At 37.0% G+C, this 23,093-nt stretch overlaps 1 protein-coding gene across 1 annotated transcript; it reads left to right on the top strand.

Moving 5' to 3' along the window:
- Nucleotides 1-1,437: 1,437 nt before the first annotated feature.
- Nucleotides 1,438-2,946, top strand: LOC137273015 (zinc finger protein ZFP2-like). The gene has a single exon (XM_067805455.1). The coding sequence runs from the start codon at nt 1,438-1,440 to the stop codon at nt 2,944-2,946; it is 1,509 nt and encodes a 502-aa protein (XP_067661556.1).
- Nucleotides 2,947-23,093: the final 20,147 nt, after the last annotated feature.

The following is a 23,093-nucleotide window of genomic DNA, read 5'->3' as shown; positions in this document are numbered from 1 at the left end:
AACTGCTACTGCACTTCACTATTTTTTTCTGGAAGATTCGTTTCTGTTTGCGTGATCAGAAATGCTGCGACAAGCCTCTTATCCTCTTTCAATGGTAGATCATTGTCCATCAGCAGCTGGTAAATGTCGCGGACTGGAACTGTCTTTGCAGCAATAGCGAAATGGGTGTGACCGAATGCTATTTATGCATTTCTGCGTTACGTGTAGGGCATGACATAGACAGCATAATTTCAAATTATTTGGCGACTGAACGAAGTGGAAATAGTCGCAGACTCGACACTGCAGAAGGATAATTATATGTTTAATTTTCACCTCGGCAACACCGGCCTCAGCGTCAGTGAAGCCTGTGGAGGTTTGGAAACGGTAACCATTTATACGTGTTATCGCATTGGCAGAGAATTATGTTCGTGACTAACAGGATGTTTTCTTCTTCACGTAGCCTGGAAAATTTGCCGTGGTTGATGTTATTTTTGTAACAATGAGTTTGGAACTGAGCTGTTAGCCATGTTAGCTGTTCAAATTTACGTTTAGTTTGAGCTTTGTAAAATTGGTATTTTTTAGTTCTTTTTGAAGAACACGTTAGCATTATGCTCGCATTCATTCATGTATGTTTCTGGTCACTGAACATTTAAGTTTTGTGCTGATTATTCATTGATCTTCCCATAGCGTGCATTCATTGCCATTGGACTATAACAATAGGTCACACAAGGACAATATCACCTTTATGTGCTACCTGCTCACATGAATCATGATCTGATAATCTTTTCAAGTTTATCAATTATAATTTGTGATGTTTTCCAAATTAGGGTTAAGGTTATATGATGCATAAATAATCTGAATGATAGGATAATGACAAGTTATCCATATCAGAATATCTTGTGTTTTGCAAATTGATGAAATCTTTAATTTTTTATATTGATAAATATAGTTCGTTCGATTTCATTTGAGACTGATGAACTGCTGACTAACACAAACTTTAATGATTGCAACAAAACCAAATGTTGCTCTTTAACATGAAATCAACAGACCAACTCTGATGATTTGTCATCATGTTACATATAGCATGGTTGTTGGTTAAGTACAATGTATATTCTGATTTAAATTTTATCAGAAAAAACTGTGAATAGTATTTTGCTCATAGTAGCTACATGTGAGAGAAACAGATGTTGCAGGTAGAATTTCATGTTAACTTGGCTTCTGCGTAATACTGAAGGAATGTGTAGATTAAGTGGGAGAATGAATTGTTTGTGCAGTACTTGCTTTGATCACTTGATGGAATCAAAGCTGATTTGTTCAATAAACAAACAACTGCAAAACAAACTATTTGTCTAATCATTGGTGATGGCGGAATGTTAAAGTGAACATGTAATGTGCTCAAGTAACTAAACCATTGGCTACAGCTACAAAGTTGTGTTACAGGTGCAGCCGACAGCTGACATGATGGGGGAGGAGGTTCAAGTTTGGGGTGAGGGGATGGTGGAGGATCTCCACACCCTGGAGCTCGCCCAGCACTTCCAACTGACCAACATGGAAGATGACCAGACGTGGCGTGTAGAGGAAGATGATGAGTCCCTGGAGTTGGAACGACAGTTCCAGTTAACCAGCATGGAAGAGGACTTGGCAGCTGCAGAATTTCTTGAAAACCTGACTGAGATGTTAGATGGATCCTCTGACAATGATGAAGCTTTACAGGGACCAGATGAACCAGAGGAAATTAGTGCTGAAGTTAAGAGTAAGTTACACACATGTCTTAGATGTGAGAAAGTATTTCCTAACCCTTCCTCTTTAAAGAAACATGTTATTCGACAACACAAAGACAAACAGACATATAAATGTGACACATGTGAGAAGACATTCAAACAGAACATCAACCTTGTGGAACATATGAGAGTTCATACTGGAGAAAAACCATTCCAGTGCCAGGTTTGTGATAGAGAGTTTTCTCATTCTGGGAGCTTGTATCGACATACAAGGATCCACACTGGGCTCAATCCATATGAATGTTCCATCTGTGAGGCAAGCTTCACCACAACCACAAAACTAAAGGAGCATGTTCTTATTCACGTGGGAGAGAAGCCCTATGAATGTGAACTTTGTGAGAAGGCCTTCACCCATCAATCATCTCTCAAATACCATATGAGAAAACACACAGGCGAGAGACCGTATCAGTGTGATGTTTGCGAGAAAAGCTTTTACACATCTTCCCATTTGATGCGGCATGTGAAGATCCACACTGGAGATCGACCATACAAGTGTGAGCTCTGCGGAAAGGCATTCATCCAGGCAGAATTCTACAGGCAGCATGTTAGAAAGCACACTGGTGAGACACCGTTTCAGTGTGAAGTATGCAACAAAGGATTTGTTGGAAAATCTCACCTCAAAGAGCACATGAGATCTCACACAGGAGAACGTTTGTTTAAGTGTGATGTATGCGAGAAGTATTACAGCAGCTCTAGTGCTTGTAAGAAGCACATGAGGGTTTTCCATGGAGAAAAGAAATTCCCCTGCTCGCAGTGCGACAAAACCTTTTCTTTGCCTGAAGCTCTTGAGAAACATAAGAGAGTCCATACGGGAGAGAAGCCATTCCGATGTGATGTATGTTCGAAGTGTTTCATCGGCAAGAAAAACCTCAAGGATCACATGAGAATCCACAACACAGAAGGCTTTCCATGTCAGCTCTGTGGCAAAAGATACAGCAGCACTAGCAACCTCCGCAAACACGTTCGCGTCCATCATGGTGGCAGTCAGGTAACAGCTCCTAAAGAGGATGCCCAAGATGTGCCCCAGACCAACACTGAAACAGAGGTGTCTGTCCAGGATTCAGTCTATGACCTCCTGGAAAATGAGGACACAGAGAAGGATTATGAAGAAGCATCCTCCATCTTGGACCTCTTTCATGAGCTGGGTTCAATCAGCAACTCTTTCGACCAGACTCAGGATTTGTAAGTGTCTCAGAAAGATACACATTTCTGTAAAATCATGCAGATGAGAGTGTACTGAAATATGTCCACATCTGTCAATGAATATTGTTGAATTCATGATTAACTTTTTACATAGATATGTACTTATGGGTTATACCACATATGAGAAAAATGACATTGGATACTAATGAGTTAAGTCCATGGTTCTGCATGTCTTGGAGATGACAGATGTCCTGATCTCCATTCTGTTGGTTGCTATTGTAACATTCATATAGTCTTAGTACTGTTTGTGGCCTTCATATTTTTCATAATGTGTCAACTTTCTATGATGTATCAGTGCACACTGTTGATAAAATATTTTAAATTTATCACATAACGCACATCGATCCTTCCTGTGATGTGCTAGAGGTGAGACAGTGTAGGTTGTCCTGTGGGTTGCAAGGCATTTGTTTGACACAAGTCAGAAACAGTGGTAGATGTGATATTGATGCAGCTACATAATAGAGAAATAGAGAACATAATGCATTCATGATCTGGATTTTGCTGGGGACAAATTGCAACAAAACATTTTCATGATTATTTTACGTTTGATGGGACCTCCGATAGCATTGCCAAGTTGGAAAAAAATATCAGGACTTTTTGGGTGTGGAAGTCCTATTTGACCCATTTGAATATGCAGTTTAGTAATCATTTTGTATACTTAAGTACGTTCTGGTTTAGTGAAGTCCTGGTACACCACCTTCCATGTTTGCTCTATCTTTACAAAGCAGGTACAACATCAATGTCGCACAAGCCACAGACTGGTGTCCATTTCTAATGCTGCATCTTGATGTGTTCTTAGCGATTATACCTTTTGTTCAACACAGTTGTGGAAGCACTGCAAGTATGTTTATGATTAGTGCACCCCTTTTCATCCTCTTCACTGTCATACCTCTAGCTTGCATACTTTGTGATCTGTTCTAAAGCCTCGAGTCAGTTCCAAAGGTTCTTTCTTTCTGGGAGTACTCAGTGTGATGCTCAATATGTTTGTTATCTGTTATTCTAACCAAAGGATGATTTTTATACTCTATCATGTTACTATTTTCATAGATTTCAATTCAGCCTTTACATTGAGCTGAAGTCACATACTGTGTCATATTAATGTTGCACATTGATATGCATGCAGGTATCAATTCTGTCCTGTCATATCCTGTGTCAGAACTGCTGTCTGTCTTCAGTTCTGAAAATCTGATGGTCCTTTTTGAATTAACAGCTGTTACGGAAAAGTCACACAACAGTTTTTCATTATTAACATTTATTTCAAGGTGTTCTTGTAGTAACATTCATGCTGAACATTTTATGACTTAATCATGCAATCCTCAATAACAAGGTCTCCACCTTGTTTCAAACACTGTCCTGTTAACAGAGTAGTCACAACTGACAGTGGAGAATTTGTAAACGTTTTATCTTTACGCATTATAAGTATGGTAGTTAGGTCTGTCAGTGTCATTGAAATGAATGGTTATGCCATTTGTAAACCTGCAGTTATCTCCCTTACCCCAGCAAGCCTTGAACAGCTGACCAAGCTCATCCACAGATTGTCAGAATTCAGTCAGGATAATAAAGATAATCAGAATGCAACGTCACACAAGCTTCATGGTAACAATGTATTACTACTTGTTTTGAGCTTGATGTTTACATATAACAAACAATTATTCTTCATTCATAATATTAACATTGATACAATCACACTAAAACAATTCTGTGAGGAAGTGTATGAAGATAATAGTGGGTACTGCAGAGACCATATACCGAGGGACGGGCCTCAGTGCTAATTAGGGGCTGAACACTGCTGTGCGAGACAACGTGATCATTACAGCAAGGCTTTGCGAGATCTGCGAAATTCAAGTATATGGTCTCTGGGTACTGTTAATACATGAAACATGAAAATCAAACCAACTCATCAATCCATTAAACTATCAGTACACATTCCAATATATATTGCTGTGAATAAGAATATTTTTACTCCCATTGTAACCACTTTTACAAAGTGGTTTGATGATATATTGACAGTATTCCTGCTTTTGTGAGTTTATATGGTTCAGGAAAGCTAGGAGGGTCATTGTGTGTTGTATTAATATGCACTGTGATTTTCCAGTAATGACACAATACATATCACAATTGTTGATAGTGAAAATGTTTAGGAGAGATTCCTCTCACTTCATTTCCCATGACTGAAGAGTGTTGATATTGTTGACAAGGGTCAACCAGTTGTATCAATTGCATATCGAAGACTGCATGTTAAAAATCAGGTCGGTCTAATACTGCTAATTTTCATGAGGCCCAGGATGTACCCAGGCTGCTTTCTGTTATGAGTTAAAGTTATTGTTTTGATTAATACAGAATTTAAAGATGAACTGATTCGTTGGTACTCATAGTGGCTGTTGCATTAAAATTACAGTAAAGGGTTACAAATAAGTTGTTTTCATCAGTCTGCCAAAAACAGTCAGTTACTGAATTCGCTGATGATAAAAGAGGTGGATTAAGAAATCCCTAATGAAAGCAGTAAAAATTTGTTTCATGATAGCCATTTCAATACTATACCAGTTTGAATGTAGACTGTGACACCCCTAATGAATTCTGTAATGGATTATGCTGTACCACTCTGTACTGTGACACCCTAGTCAATACAGTACCAGTCTGTACTATGACACCCAAATGGATACTGTACCAGTCTTTACTATGACACCCTAATGGATACTGTACCAGTCTGTAGTGTGACACCCCTAATGAATACTTTGCCATTGTGTATTATTACCAGAGCTTGTGTTACTGATGTTGGTGCTACCAAGGTGCTATATATTTGAACCTCTTTAGAAATATTATTGGCAGGTTTGGTACCAAACAGCTGATAATTTCACCCATAATTAGATTGTCCATGCCAAATCTTTAATGAAACACAGTATTTCAGACTGTCAAATGTCAAACCTCTTGTAACAGAGGAGTATTTTATTGAAGTGACCTTTACCATGTTGATCAAGCCAAATATTGACTCCCGATAATAATGAGAGACACACAGAGAAATTTTGAAGTGTGTATTGTTTATATTTTTTAAGTGACCTTTTGGATGCCTTAACACCAAAGATATTGTGAATTTATCATATATGAACATTAGATGATTTAGTTGGGTCACAAGTTTGTTTTCTGCTTCCTTAAGTGATCTGCTACATTGATCATGTCGCTAGTCTTATGTAAACATGACTTGCAGCAAATCCTGTCGGGTGGTGACTGGTCTTGTAGCTACCACACTATAGCAGGAATCCTTCCATTACATACAGGCAGTTCGCAGACACCTTAGAACAACAACATTTACAGTTCAATGAACAGATAAACTACTACCTGTTACCTACACATTATAATGAAATAGTCCAAATATTAACACAAGAAAGAAACTGAAGCTATACTATTTACTTTGAAAGATGACCCAAAAGAAACATTAATTTGAATTTTAATTGCTGCAATATAGAAACAGTTGATTTCAAACATTTGGGTTTGACCTCCTCGTAAAAAATACATCTGAAATGATTGGAGCACTAAACAAACAACACCAGTTTTCCTTCAGGGTTTATTCCCACCTGTACCAGGCAAGAGATTTTGAATTATGTCAAATAATTAGCTGTTAGAAATTGCTCTGTTGCATTATTTAGATCTTACATCCATGTGAAAGAAAATAGTGAACATAAATATTATTCATATGGAATAAGGATGTTAAATGTTTTCCACACAAGCTTTTAGATCTATGATGAGTACAATTTATTGTGATTTATTTGAAGTGAACATGAAAAATATGCTGCATCATGTTCATGTCATGAATGTGAGAATGTTTTTCATTACTTCCTTGAATGGGCGACAGCTTTTGTAGGTTTGAAAACTTGTGCCCAACCCTTTTCTTGAATGACTAAAATATGTTTCAGTCAAAAAACAATCAAACTTCTGAGTGACAAACCTGTTTTTATATTTGATGGTAATTGATAGTAAAAACAATTTTGAGAAGAGAAGTTTCTTTTCAGTAACAAACCTCTTTCAGGGTCATCCTACTCTACTCACTAGACAGTGGACTCTTCCATTATACCCGTAGGTGTTACCCTAATTAACCTTTCTGTCAATTGACTGTCAGTCAAACGGGTGTCTGTCAGTTGTGAGATAACCCTATAGCTCAAGATAATTCAGAAAATGGTTAATATTTCTGAAAATGGCCCATTGACAACCTTCTCTTTCCCAGTCCCTGCATATCAATAATCTTTTCAACATTTTGAATTTGTTTTACAATGCATGAGATCATGTGTAGTTCATACCATCAAACAATATGGGATATTTTGCAAAATTTAGTCTAGAACAGTTGACTGAAGTAAGTGGCTACATTTACATGTCAGTCTAAACTTTTATTGAGTGGTAGGCATATTTGGGATATATGTGATGATGATGATGATGATGATGATGATGATGATGATGGATCAACAAATAGATATCTGTGAAGAAAAAGTATGGGTATGCAAGCTGTATGGTCTCTTTTGGAAATTCATAATATTGCGAACAGTAGTGTTAAGCCAGTTTCATTATTTTATAATTTTGCTGTGTATCTGAACGCAAGACAGCAAAAAATAACTAATTAAAAGTATGTTATAAAATAAAGTGATTGCTGACAACACTGTAATTGATCATTTTATGAGCGCTTCAATGGGTAATCCAGGCAGTTGTTTCCATTGTTTTCTTAAAATCGTTCTATCGGTTATTTTAACATATAGCGTATAGGACTTGACCTGTTTACAGAACTCCATAAAACTGTCATGATTATTGCTTTCTATGTTATTTCAGTGTGCATGGTCTAGCATTAATATTTGTGGCTAAATGCTTATAGGACTTATCAAGTAGCTGATAAATATAAATGCAGTGATACAAAATCTTTGTGTATCCTTGTATCACTTTATTTGTGATGTAGAGTGACAATTTCAGAAGATAATTGTTAATTTTACCTACTTTACAGATTTCTTTCGAAAAAATATTTATTTCTGAAATAAGAAAAAGGCATAAGATGTTGAAAAGAGCTTTGTAACCAAATGTGTCATTGCTTTGTATTTTTGCTGCTTTGGACAGACAGATTTTTAAGTCACAAAAGATTGGCTTATCCCAAAACTCAAATTGGCAATACATTTGTAAACACTATTGATTACTAATCTCACTGTGTCAGATGTTTTTGACAGATGTCAATGACATTGAAAGATGTCTCATCAGTGAGATTAAGGTCCTGACTCTTGTCAAAGTGAGACCGTTCTAACTTCTATTTTGTGAATATACTAAATAAAATAAATTTTGTTTTGTAAGTTTAAACTTATTTTATTTGCAAATGTAAAACATTAAGGTTTTGAATATAAAGGAATATTGATAAATCAGTTTTATGAGCATAATTAGGTTTGTTATGTTTTTCACAACTTCACAATAATGTTGGTGTTACTTAAAATCTTAACTCATTCAATCACTATCATTTTCAGATCAAATAGTGATGTAACGTCTCAGGCTCAGAGTATTGTGATGTATGTTGTGTGGCGTTAGAACAAATATTTACTGACAGTTTATTTTCTGTACCTCTGGTACAAATGCAGATAACTAATTGCATGTACATTTTTTAATAAGGACAGCAACATCATGGATCAGATATGTATTTTTAGAGTTTAATCTGTTTGTTATTAGCTGGTTGTGTTTAAATCCGTTCTGCACCAGAGGAGAAATTTATACCTTAAAGTAGAATATTTTTCACATTTTGATAAGACATGATATTTGTCTCTGCCTCTATTTAAGTTTCTCTGGTGTGAATGTCTCAACCTATACATGTTATTTTGCATTTATTACACGGCAGTCATATTGGTTTCTTTGACACAAGTGTATACAGTTATGTGTTATTGAGTGTTTTTCACAGAGGGATCATTTTGGACTGTGCCCTTGGGTCATACACACACTGAAAAATGAAATTGTGCTTTGATAGCAACATAAGGTGCACTTATGGCTGGTAATCCCTCAGGGCTCAATACAATTTAACATCTGGTCCCTGATACAGTGTAAGCAAATTAACATCAGGTTAACAGTGATTAAGTTGCCCAGATGAAACAGGAATTTTGAGAAAATCATCACAAGACAAAATGATTTTCCAATTCAGTTATATCTCCTGATCTGTTTTGTATGCAGAGATTAATATTACCTTGTATGTTTGCTTGTAAACTAAGACAGAAATAGCTGTCAGTTATGCATTTCCTCAAATCTGAGATTTGTTTAAAAACAAACCAAATAAAATAACTTCAAACAAGTTTGATCCTACAATCAGAAGAATTATATCTGAAACTATGATTTTATTAGGATTAATATATTTCATTATTGTGTTATTTTAGTTGCAAAGTTAAGTAAATATATGAAATGATCTGGAAATTTAGGTTTACTGGGAAAGCAAACTATGACATATGAGAAACAAGGTTCTGATTGCATTGCATACGATTTTTGACTCCGCTTATAGACGTAACTAATAAGTGCAACAGTGAATCATCATCACCATATTGCCTCAAAAACTGCGGGAAAAAGACTGGATAAAAATTCACAGCCACATATGTCACCATTTTATTTTACAGATTTGAACTTTGAATGATGTATTAGTCCCATGTTTGTTGTTTGTTTAGTCTTAAGGATGTGTTCTACACTATATTTGATTTGGATTATCAGATATCTCATTCTTTGTAGACATACACTTGATGTATGGTGAGAATACATTTGGTCTACCACAAGAAGATGAAAATATCCCAATCCATGTGGACTGATCTGTCTTATTGTGTATATATTCCGTGGTGGCCATGTTGATATGTGTAACACACATGTGTTGACTGATCTGTCTTATTGTGCATTTATTCCATGGTGGCCATGTTGATATGTGTAACACACGTGTCGACTGATCTGTCTTATTGTGCATTTATTACATGGCGGCCATGTTGGTATGTCTAACACTTTTGTGTCAACTTATCTGTTATGATAATTGTTGTACAAAGTGACCATATTGGCTATGATCTATATATAAGTGCTACCTAAAGAGCCTCACATATTTGCTGTTACAGATACTATATTTCTATTGTTTTTATATAGTCCTGCACTCGTGGCCTTATGTCTCGTACATGTATACACACACTGACATTTACATCACTTTGTAATTTGCATTTTGCACCTACAGTTTGATACAGTATATTTTTCAAGTTTTTTCAACTTTCATACTGCATGTTACAAACGTTTTTGAGCACAACATTGAATGATATTTTATTCCCATGTTTGTTATTTGCCTATTGTTTACGATGTGTTCTACGCAATTTGTGAGTGGGATAATCATATGTATCATTCTTTTTAGAGATACACTTGATGTATGGTGAGCATACATTATATTTACCACAGGGAGGTAAAAACATCCCTGTCCCAAAGTAGACTTGTATGTCTTCTTTCCTCCCCAGTCTGTCTGTCATCAGAATATTATACAGAGTTTGAAATTCTTCATGAAAGCCAAGGGATCCCCTTACCCAAGTGCTAAGAATATTAGATATAAAAGATCCCTTGATTCAAGTACTATAGCACCAAACATGAAACACAGGAAACCGCAAACATGGGCAATTATTTTACTTTGGGAGTCACTGCAATTATGTATTTATGTATGTGTGATTGTATTTATGAATGTTACTCCAGTAAGTCAAACATTGTGATTTATCATGTTTAGCTTTTCTGATTGGGTGTACTTATTGTTGAGCACCAACCACCCAGACCATGTGATATTGTAATCCTGTGATGTTATTGTGCATTTTACTGTAGTTAGCAAGAGTTAGCGTCAGAATCTGTCCTCATTTGACTCAAACAATGTTTATCTTTTGAACAGGTACTGACATCCAAAGTGTTTTGCAACATTCGATAATATTTTCTGGTACCCAAAATATCATACAATTGACTTCCTCTGTCTACTAGAGGCAGTGAAAGCTTATATTGTAAGTTAATAAAGATATCATTTTTTTCAATGTCATGACAACCTTATTGTTGTATTTCATTGTACCCTAAATCAATTTTGTGAAACAGATATTTGATAACTACTTATAATGACAGTCGATTAAGATGTGGCCATTTGATATGCAGAGTTGTATTCCAAACGAAATGGGCTTTAGGTGAGGTGAAATGAAGTTAAAATTTGTACTTCACAACATGCATGTATGTGTGTGACAGCTTTTACTAGCCCAGACTTAAGCTGGTTTGATAGTGCTAGCTCACTGAGATACCATGGTACAGTTAAGCATGAAATTTGACTGAGCTGACCAGTCTTTGTTTTACCCATTAATGTTGAGCAGCAGGCAGGGACCAACAAGTACCACATCCAGGTGTGACATGCCTGGAGATAGAACCTGCAACGTTCAGTGTTCTAGGTGGACACCATAACCTCTACACAATGGAAATGTCATAAGTTTGAATCCCAGATAGGTTTGACTATACTTCTGGTGTGTCAGCAATGTCTTTGGTTTGACTGGAGTAGTAAATGGGTAAGACCTGATTCACATTCCCCAACATCAAGCTAGCAACTATGATGTAACAGAAGTGTTAATGTAAATCAAACTCGTTCACTCATCATGTACTCAGGAATGACTGACAAATAGTGATCTTTAATGAATGAGATACTGTTGGTTGTAGTCACTTTACTTGATGATGGTTGAAGTGTTGTCAGATCAGCATTTACCTATGATTTCAACATGTTCAGGTGAAATAGACTGTCAGTATTACTTTTTAATGTTTATTAAATAAACCACATCTGACAAACCGCATTAGTTTCACACTATTGATAATGGAGAAACAGTATATATTGTACACGTCCAAATTTCAAGTTGTATTTGCCATTGTCTTTGGTGCTATCTGGTGCTTCTAGTGTAAACTGTGTAGCAGTGGATTATCTGTTGATACTGTTGTTGGATGTATCAGTTTTGTGTATTGTATTCCTGATACTTCAGTTTTACATATATTTGACACTTGCTATAAATTTCATTGATCATTTATTGATCCCAATTATAATTTATTAAAAATCATTATCATATGGAGAAGATACCTGTCGTCTTGTAACAGCTTGTATGTGTTTTGTAGCTGGACAAGGATTTTCGAGCTTTTGAACTGGAACAAAACAGCTCAGCTCATAAACTGCTCGACATGATAATCGACATACACAACACGTTGTAGGCTTTTGTACAAGTCACATGCTGCATCACCAATGATACAGTGCAGAAGTGTCTATAGTTTGTCACAAAAATGAAACAAATATGTTTAGAAATCTTTTCTGAAGACAGGCTATTAGAGCTCTCACAGACTCCAGTGAAAGTACCCAACAATTTATAAACATCTGTTAAATCAGCATGTAATTGTTCAGAGTTATGACTCTTTTTATGTTAAATTTACCTGACATGAATTGAACCTTCATACTGACATATCACAGTTTTTAAATGATTCCTGCATTTTTGACCCAACAATTTTGTAAAAGACTCTCAAAATAATATCATAAGAGTCAAGCTTGATGAAAGGTTAATAAGTTACCCTCAGAATTCAGTTCAGTACAGTTGATTTGATAAACAAACTGAGGTTTTCATTCATGTAGATATTTCTTTCAACTCATATTAATAACTGTATACTCAGCATCCTGCAGTGAATAAATCACAAGCATGATGGTTTGTTTAGTATGCTGTACAAAATATACTATTTATTAACTACCGGTAATATTTAAGTGGCAGTACAACACAAAACAACAAAATCTTTGCAAGTCTTTGCATTTTGATATACACACAGATATACTACATGAAAATGTTCATGATTCTGTAAAACTGAAAATGACTCCCCAAAATAAATACTGTGAGTCACCATTATGGTCGGTGCAAAACCCTGATATCATTTGTAGCAGTGTAACCTGTTTTCCCACATAGCATTTAATCAGGCGATGAAAGAATATTCAGTCTTACATTCTGTCATCTGTTGTCACTGAATTCTTTTTGTTCCACTGTATTGTTTCTGTGAAAAGTTTCTCAGTGGTTTCCCATTCATGGTATTTCTGTCATTTTGATGGTTCCAGAAGTTATTTATAATACTCCTCCTCCAAGACCTTGAGTTATCATTTGGTGTTGATGTGTGAAAACTCAAGACAGCAAGGCATGGGCAGCCAGACTGATAAACAACAGATCCTGCCAGTATGATTACATACCAAAGTTACCATCACCACATGTGATGCTCATATATATCGGGAGGAGCATCAGGGATGTTAGAGATTTTTATGACCGAGAATAGCTCATTGCTTTGGTAAGTGTTAATATTTGCTTCTCAAAACATGTCGGTGCCAAGTTCGAGATAACAGTATGTGATTTTACAGTGAAGTCAAAGTATGCAACAAGTCCAAGGTTTGGGATAGTGCAATGTATTTTATATGTAGACAATTTGTCAAATTTGTGTGGATTTTTAAGACAAGGTTGTTGAGACCAGAGATTTACTTTGACATAATGGATCAAACTGGATACAGGATCTCGAGGTTACAAGAGACCAGGTGTATTAGTATCTGAATTAGGTATATTTAAGTTGTCATTTAAGGTCATAACATTTCTTATACAAACAGTCACATGGTCAGACTGTGTTTGAGATGAGAGTGTATTTGTCCCCTGATGACATAGATCATTTGTCATGCTAGTTTGATGTAGCTACATGTGGAACAGTGCTGACTGCTGTGTCATGCATCACTCATGTTGTAGACATTGCTATGTTATAGCATCTGCTAGGATTTAAAATCATGTTGAGTTTGAAAAGATTTACTAAAATGAATAACTACTTAGAGTGGTATTTTAGAAGTAGGGATGTACAATATAGAACAAATAGCAACTTCTTTTATTTCATGAGTGCAATGTTCAAGTAGAGATTCTTGTACAGTTGTAAAACATGAATAAAAGAAGTTGTTATCCATAAAGTTTGTTCTACACTGGTCCCCAATGAAGTATGAGTCTTGTGTGCCATTAACAGTATAGAATGTATGCCTAACACCTTGAATTATGAAGCGGGCATGTAAAGGGTTTGTAGAAGAATTTCCATGTGGAGTTTCTGTGGACTGAAATGATATTTATCCATACCATTCCATATCATTATGCAGATTTAAATTTCATTAGTCAAACTACTGTCAAACAGCGATGTGCCAAAAAGAACTTGTCTGCAAGTTATGAGGTTCACCACAACTGCACTATTATGACTAGCCTGCGAAGGGACCAAACTTTTACCTCGGGAAAACTAATCAAAGTTGGACACAGGGGTGTTTGCCTGTAGATATTGTTGCAGCATTCAATGACATTCTGAAGTAGATACAAGTTTATATTGTTATTCTGACATGATCACACCTACAATGCAAACAGAATTATTACTGATCAAAGATGTTAAAATCCTTTATGTTCAGGTCGTGAACAAACTCAAATTTTATTGCCAGTTGTTGGAAACCACATTTTGTCTGTATTTTCACTTTATGACGTTTCATTTAGATATTCCTTCTGCTACATTTATATAGTTTTGTAATGATCTATTTCTCTCTTGTGAGGTATTTTTTCTTACTGAATAAATCTCTGTAAAACTGTTGATTTTGTTGTTTGGTGTCAGCCTACCAGTGTCATAGATATATCTATTGCTTGTCATTGAGTCTCTTATTTAGTTGATTTTCACCAAGCCATGTTGGTCGCAAGAGACGAGTGAGGAACTGGTGGGTCAGAAGGCACTTTGAGGTGGTGGATAAATGTCATGATGTCCATACCTGGTTATTTATTGACTGCTGTTATGTGGTGGTACCAGACCCACATCCAAACCCTCATGATTGTACGAACCGCCAGAATTAAGTACCACATGTTCCAACTCTGTGACTTGGCTCACTGCACTGGTCTAGAAACCAAACACCAAAATGGTAAAAATGTGGTGCAGTTATGGCAACTTCATGGGATGTGGTTTTTCACAATCAGGAATGATATACAGCTTGTTCAGTATGAACTGAGCTACTCTACCTATGCGTGATCCGGTAGGCAAATTCGCACAAAGTTAAATAGGAGAGATGAGAATGTTAAACGGCTACCTTCTCTCGGCTGTTCGGATATGTTGACGATCAACTGACAAAGGGGTGTAATCAATCAACAGTGTTTATTTACGCTAATCCTACGCAAATCTTATCCGCGCAACTGATTTTTTCCCCCGCGCAATTGATTACAGTTTATATTTTTGTCAGCTTATTTCCACCCTTGAAACACTCATCAACAAACTCAGATCACAGATTTTAACGTTTAATTTTTTTCCACAATGATTCACATAGTTAATTACATATTTTTTAAATACATCGCATATCCGATGCATATTCCTGATGAATATTCCACACATTTTATTTCACAAAGATTGAGCCAAGGTTTTTAACCCAACTGCAACAAGGTGGGATGCTGACTCAGCATACTGTCTCCTGGACACTTAAATTCAAACGTAACAATCAAATAACGACTGTCGCGAGTTGTAGGGATAAATCTCTTATCTATATGTATTTGCCATTTCGAAATTGAATGCGAATCCACTTGCCATTCAATAGATATTTATGCCACAGGTATGAATAGTCTTCAGTATTAGCTCCCCGATAATTGTTATGGTAAAATTTTCAATCAACTGTAAGTAACAACCAGAGTTTTTATCAAAGTCTCACTTCGATAATTTCAGTATTGAATATATACATTAACAAAATATACAAGTAAAATATATGTTACATTTGAGCTGCGATATGTTCACCATGTGTGACGAGTTCACCTCATGAAGGCGCGGGGTAGAAAAGGTCTTCAGCAACCCATTCTTGCCATGAAAGCCGACTATCCTTGAAAGAGGAGTCGACTTACAGGATCGAGTGGTCAGGCTCGCTGACTTGGTTGACAATTGGCATCGGTTCCCAAATGCGCAGATCGATGCTCATGCTGTTGACCACTGGATTGTCTGGTTCAGACTCGATTATGTACAGACCGCCGCCATATGACTGGAATATGAGTGCGGCATAAAACAAAACTCACTAGCCCTATCAAACAGCTAGGGTACATTATCGTCAACCCTACTTAAACCGATTCAGAACCTAACCTTCAAACCGCTGGTCGGCGTCCTAAGACTTGTGGAAAATTGAAAGGTCGGCGTCCTGAGACGACGCCTTCAGCTTGACCTGATCAACTGTATTTTAGGATAACTAAAGATGACATCTTAGTTTGTTCATACAAGTGGCAGAGTGTCTCAAACTAAAGGAAAACCATATACGCTGCTATTTGAATTGTTTGTGTTGGCTTGCCGCAACTGCAGCGTACACAACAGCTGCAAATCTATTTGGAGTTTTCCTTTCCTTACCAGTAAAATAGGTTGCTATTTGTTTGTATTGGCTTGCCTCAACTGCTGAGTTCAGAACAACTGCAAATCTATTTTGAGTTGGGGAAATAGCTGTCTTCGAGTGTATTCATGACATTTGTTCCGTTCTTGAAGATGTTCTGATTGACGAGTCTGTGGGTTTCCGTGAAATTGAAGAAAACTTAAATATCCCAAACTGTTCGGGAGGAACAGATGGTTCTCACATTTCCATCATTGGTCCAGGTGAGTCCCACGACTCTCACTGGGAATCAGAAAAGGGTAATATTTACTGATACTACAAGGGGTATGTGATCGCAAAGTTGAGGCATATTAACATCGGGTGGCCTGGTCGGGTCCATGACGCAAGAGTTTTTACAAACACTTCAAACCCACCCGAAAGCTAATCCCGTACAGGGGGTTACCGTCTTGTCTTTGATGTATCGACTATAGCCTGGATTGGAAAGTCGAATACTGGACAAGGGGAGCAACATAAAGTTACATCTTTTTAAGGGTTAAAACGTTAAGAAGGTAAATTTTAACAACAGATTAATACTGCATTTAATTAACAATGCTGCCTAAATTGACGTTTTGTCATTCATAACAATATATATACAAACATTTCTAAAGGAACATTATTTTAACTAGCTGTGTTTGAAAGACCATGGAACGCATGATAAATAATCGACTAGTTTGGTACTTGGAAACAAATAACCTTATAACTGATATACAGTGTGGTTTCCGTAAAAACAGAAGTACTGTCGATCACTTAGTGCGTTTAGAATCATGTGTTAAAATGCACTAATTAATAAACAACATGCTGTTTCTATCTTTTTTTATCTTGAGAAGGCACATGACACAACCTGGAAGTATGGCATTCTGACAGATTTACATGATTTCGGTTTGCGAGGTCGTTTGCCGGAATTTATAGCCACATTTTTAAATAACAGCCATATTCAAGTCCGCGTGGGTTCTACCCTGTCTGATCATTATAATCAGGATCAGGGTGTTCCACAAGGCAGTATTTTGTCAGTCACACTTTTTAGTATAAAGATCAACAGTTTATCAAAAGTTTTAAACGATTCAATTCATGGATCGTTATTTGTGGATGATTTTAATATTTCTTGTCGTGGTAAAAATATGCATACCATTGAACGGCAACTACAGTTGTGTTTAAACAAGATTAATAAATGGTGTCTTGAAAACGGATTTAAATTTTCTAAATCGAAAACTGACTGTATACATTTTTGTCGTAAATATAAAACACATAAAGACCCTGAACCATCTCTAGATGGCACACCAATTAAAGTTGTGAAGGAAGCTAAGTTCTTGGGTCTCATGTTTGACTCACACTTAACATTTTTACCACATATTAAGTCACTTAAAACTAACTGCCTGAAAGCACTTGACTTGTTGAAAGTGGTTTCAAATTCTAAATGGGGAGGGGATCAAGCTACCCTTCTCCATCTATATCAATCCCTCGTGCGTTCTAAACTTGATTATGGCTCCATCGTCTGTGGTGGAGCCTGCAAAAGCAACCTAGAACAATTAGATTCAGTCCATCATCAAGGTCTAAGACTTTGTCTTGGCTCCTTTAGAACTTCACCTGTTGACAGCCTGTACGTTGAGGCCGATGAGCCATCTCTTGAGCAGCGACGTATAAAACTAGCTTTACAGTATGTAACAAAATTATATTCCAGTGAGTCAAACCCTGCATATAACTGTGTTTTCAGTTCTCTGTATGAGGATTTATACAAAAAGAAATCTTCTCTTGTTCCGCCTCTTGGTATAAGAATTAAACCATTTCTTTCTTCAGCCGGCATTGAGCTGGAATATATAGCTCCTTCTCGTCTTCTTTCTTCTCCTCCTTGGCTGGGTGGGGAGCCCGGATGATGAATCAAAATAATCTTACCATGGACTACCAAACCCCTACAAAAAAACCAAACGTCAGCTCGACAATGATAATGAACAGAGGTCATCCAACTCAGCAGGCAATTGGCCACGTTTTCTGGTTCTCAGTACTGTAGACAAGACACCACTTAAACTAAACCCTTTCGTAATCTCTAAGGGCATATATGGCATTGCAGGTGAGGTGAAGAATATAAAACGTCTGCGTTCAGGATCTTTTCTGATTGAATGCAGCAGGAAACAACAAGCCACTAACTTGATGAATACAGAAACGTTTGCTGGAATCCAGGTTTCAGTTACTGAACACAGAACACTGAACAGCAGCAAAGGTATCATTAGAGACAGGGATCGTTTGTTGGCCGAAATGTCAGAACTGGACATCGTTTCTGAAATGAAGGATCAGGGAGTCACATATGTCAAGCGATTCACCACCCGGAAAAATAATGATGTCATTCCAACAAATACGTACCTCTTTTCCTTCTCTTCACCAAATCCTCCTAAGTGTGTCAAGGTTGGTTACTGCACTATGTCAGTTGATGTTTACATTCCAAATCCTTTGTGATGTTTCAGATGCCAGAAATATGGTCATGGTGTCAACACGTGCACAAAGCCAATAACATGTGCTCACTGTAGCGAGACTTCACACGTAACTGAAGATTGTGAAAGTACGTTTAAAAAATGCACAAACTGTTCCGGTAATCATTCATCCTATTCCAAAGACTGTACAGTATGGAAAAAACAAATGGAAATCAACAAAGTTAAATTTAATCAAAATATTAGCTTCGCTGATGCTAAAAAGATTGTTGAATCAACAGTACCCAATGTTTCATATGCATCAGTCATTAAGACACCGTCTGAAAGTTTGTCAAGAGTAAATTCGGCAGTCACTAGTTTTTCCATAGAGTGTCAAACAGATTTGACTTGGGTAACAGCTGACACCCCTCACCTTCTTATACCTGAAGAACAGTCTACTCAGACTTCGGAACCATGTATAAACAGTCAGATCCAAGTTCAGGATCAATCACAGTCATTGCTTCAGTCCACTCAGAAGACTCGTCCAGAAACAAGTTCAAAGAAAACAGTTAAAAATACAGTCAAGACTAGGGCAGAAACAGTGAAAAAAGGTGTCAGAGCTTCAAAGGGTTCGGAGAACCATCTTCAATTATTTAACAAATATGGTTCATTGGAGGACATGGATGTGTCAGAAAACATCCATCCCAGGGCACATAGCTTGTCGCCCTCAAAAAAAGCAAGGGGTAGATCCCCTATCCATCCACCTAAAAGATAGGTCATTTAACTAATATCGTACAGTGGAATTGTAGAGGTCTAAGAACTAATTTCAATGAACTACAGCTTTTAGTCCAGGATCTCACACCATCCGCATTCTGTCTGAATGAAACACATCTGAAACAGACAGATAATTTTAACTTACGCCAGTTTAACGCCTATCATTCTCTTTCCCCTCTGGGTGATAGGGCCACTGGAGGTTCTACTATTCTTATACGGCAAGATGTTATTCATAGCCCTGTTATACTAAACACTAATCTCCAAGCTGTTGCAGTGCGACTGACTCTGGGTGTAGCATTTACACTATGTTCTCTGTATATTCCGCCTTCTTCAACACTTCAACAAACTGACCTTCAATCACTCTATGACCAACTCCCAAAACCATGTGTTATTATGGGTGACCTAAACGGTCACAACCCACTCTGGGGCAGTACTAACACTAACACTAAAGGCAAAATAATTGAAGATTTCATTCAAATAATGACCTGTGCATATTTAATGATGATTCAAGCACCTATCTGCATCCTGCAACTGGCACTTATTCTTCTCTGGATTTATCTCTTGCTGATTCTAACCTCCTCAATGAATTTGATTGGTCAGTTCATAATGACCTTTGTGGAAGTGACCACTTCCCAACTATCCTCTCAGAAATTACTCCATCCGATTCTCCATCGTTTACAAGATGGAACTTTTCGAAGGCTAACTGGTCTTTATATCAAACTATGTGTCAATCAAAACTGCGACCTGAATGTTTCAGTAATGTAACTGATCCAATTCACACTTTTGCTGACATTCTAAATAAAATAGCTGATGAGTGTATACCACAGTCCTCTACGACTCCACATGTACGAAAACCGTGGTTCAATGCAGATTGTAAACAGGCCAGAAAAGCGAGGAAAAAGGCAGAACATTATTTTCGCCGTCATCCAACTGTCCATAACCTAGACAAATTCAAAATACTGAATGCAAAGGCGCGTCCTACCTTTAAACAAAACAAACGACAATCGTGGAGAAATTATGTCTCCAAACTTAATTCACGCACGCCAGTGTCCAAAGTATGGAACATGGTTCAAAGAATTAAAGGTAAAGGTTCAAAATCTACCGTACGCCATCTCAAAGATGGTGATAATTTAATTACTGACAAATGTCAAATTGCAAATAAAATTGGCGAAACTCTTGCCAAAAATTCTTCATCAGCAAATTATGTCCCTGAGTTTCAGAGATATCAGAAACAACAGGAGAAGACAAGCATTCATTTTGAATCGGACAACGGTGAAGACTATAATGAAATGTTTTCGTTGCATGAGCTATATACTGCTCTTGAACAAGCTCATGATACAGCAGCAGGTGATGACAATATTCACTATCAGCTGCTGAAACATTTGCCTGAACCATGTCTGGTCACACTTTTAGATATCTTTGACAAAATATGGACATCTGGAAACTTTCCTCCTTCTTGGCGTAATGCCATTGTAATCCCTATACCCAAACCTTTTAAGGATCATACTGATCCTTCCAATTACAGACCGATCTCATTAACCAGCTGTGTCTGCAAAACCATGGAACGAATGGTAAATAACAGATTAATTTGGTATCTGGAAACCAATAACCTCATTACAAATATTCAGTGTGGTTTTCGGAAGAATAGAAGTACCATTGATCATTTGGTACGTTTAGAATCCTTTGTCAAAAATGCTATAGTAAATAAACAACATGCTGTATCGATATTCTTTGATCTCGAGAAAGCGTATGATACCACCTGGAAGCATGGCATATTAAAGGATTTACATGATTTTGGGTTGAGAGGTCGTTTACCTCATTTTGTATCACAGTTTTTAAAAGACAGGCAATTTCAAGTCCGAGTGGGTTCTACCCTGTCTGATCATTATAATCAGGATCAGGGTGTTCCACAAGGCAGTATTTTGTCTGTCACATTATTTAGTATTAAGATAAACAGTTTATCCAAGGTTTTAAACGATTCCATTGATGGATCACTTTTTGTGGATGATTTTAATATTTCTTGTCGCGGTAAAAATATGCATACTATTGAAAGACAATTGCAGTTGTGTTTAAACAAAATAAACAAATGGTGTCTTGAAAACGGCTTTAAATTTTCTCAGTCTAAAACTAGTTGTATACACTTTTGTAGAAAATATAAGCCACATAAGGACCCTGAACTATCTCTAAATGGCACTCCCATCAAAGTTGTAAAGGAGGTCAAGTTCTTGGGACTTATTTTCGATTCTCATTTAACCTTCTTACCGCACATTAAATCCCTTAAAGCTAAATGCCTGAAGGCACTTGATTTGTTGAAAGTTGTTTCCAACTCAAAGTGGGGAGGGGATCAAACTACCATCTTACACTTATATCGATCACTCGTCCGTTCAAAACTTGATTATGGCTCCATCGTATATGGTGGAGCCTGCAAAAGCAACCTTAAACTTCTTGATTCTGTCCACCATCAAGGTTTAAGACTTTGTCTTGGATCTTTTCGAACTTCACCTATTGACAGTCTTAATGTTGAGGCCGATGAACCATCTCTTACACAACGCCGTATAAAATTGTCTTTACAATACATTACTAAATTATACTCTAATAAATCTAACCCTGCCTATAATTGTGTGTTCAATCACCTTCATGAGGATTTGTACGGCAAGAAGTCTTCTCTGGTTCCACCTCTAGGGCTCAGAATTAAACCCTTTCTTTCTTCGACCGGCATTGAGCTGGAAAACATAGCTCCTTTCCGTCTTCTTTCTTCTCCTCCTTGGCAGTTGGTTAGGCCCCAAGTCGACCTAACATTAACTTCATTTAAAAAATCAGAAACTAATGATTTACAATATAAACAAGAATATAATCAATTAAAAAGTACATATAGCAAGTACAAAGCCTTATTTACAGATGGTTCCAAGGACGGTGGCGCAGTTGCTTGTGCCACTGTCATTGGATCCAGAACAATATCTTCTAGAATTCCAGATAACAGCTCCATTTTTACTGCCGAAGCAAATGCAATATTAACAGCTCTTAAATATATTCAAAGACACCCCAAACGTAAACAATATATAATCTTTTCTGACTCTCTTTCTTGCCTTCAAGCTATTAAAAATATTTCTTGTAAACATCCACTTTTAATAGAAATCATTGAATTGTATAATGATCTTGCTACCGGCCAATGCGACATCGTCTTTTGTTGGTTACCCAGCCACGTTGGCATTTCTGGGAACACACTCGCTGACCTTGCTGCTAAAGCAGCACTCAACAAATCTGTGACACCAATTCTCATTCCACACACTGATTATAAAGCTACCATTAGGTCTTACATTCGTGATCTGATGCAGAAAAGGTGGGACACTCAAGTCGGTATCAACAAATTACATGAAATAATACCCTACATTGGTTACACCTACTTGGGTTGTCAGTCCAGATTTGAAGAGGTCATCATGCGACGATGTCGCATTGGCCACACAAGATATACGCATGAATATTTGCTTAAAGGTGAAGATCCTCCGTTCTGTATCCCTTGTGATGAAAGAATCACAG

This window comes from Haliotis asinina, chromosome 2 (genome assembly GCF_037392515.1).
Source record: "Haliotis asinina isolate JCU_RB_2024 chromosome 2, JCU_Hal_asi_v2, whole genome shotgun sequence".
In the NCBI taxonomy this organism is placed as follows: domain Eukaryota; kingdom Metazoa; phylum Mollusca; class Gastropoda; order Lepetellida; family Haliotidae; genus Haliotis; species Haliotis asinina.
The sequence above is the reverse complement of the archived record's forward strand: the minus strand, read 5'-3'. Positions and strand labels throughout refer to the sequence as shown.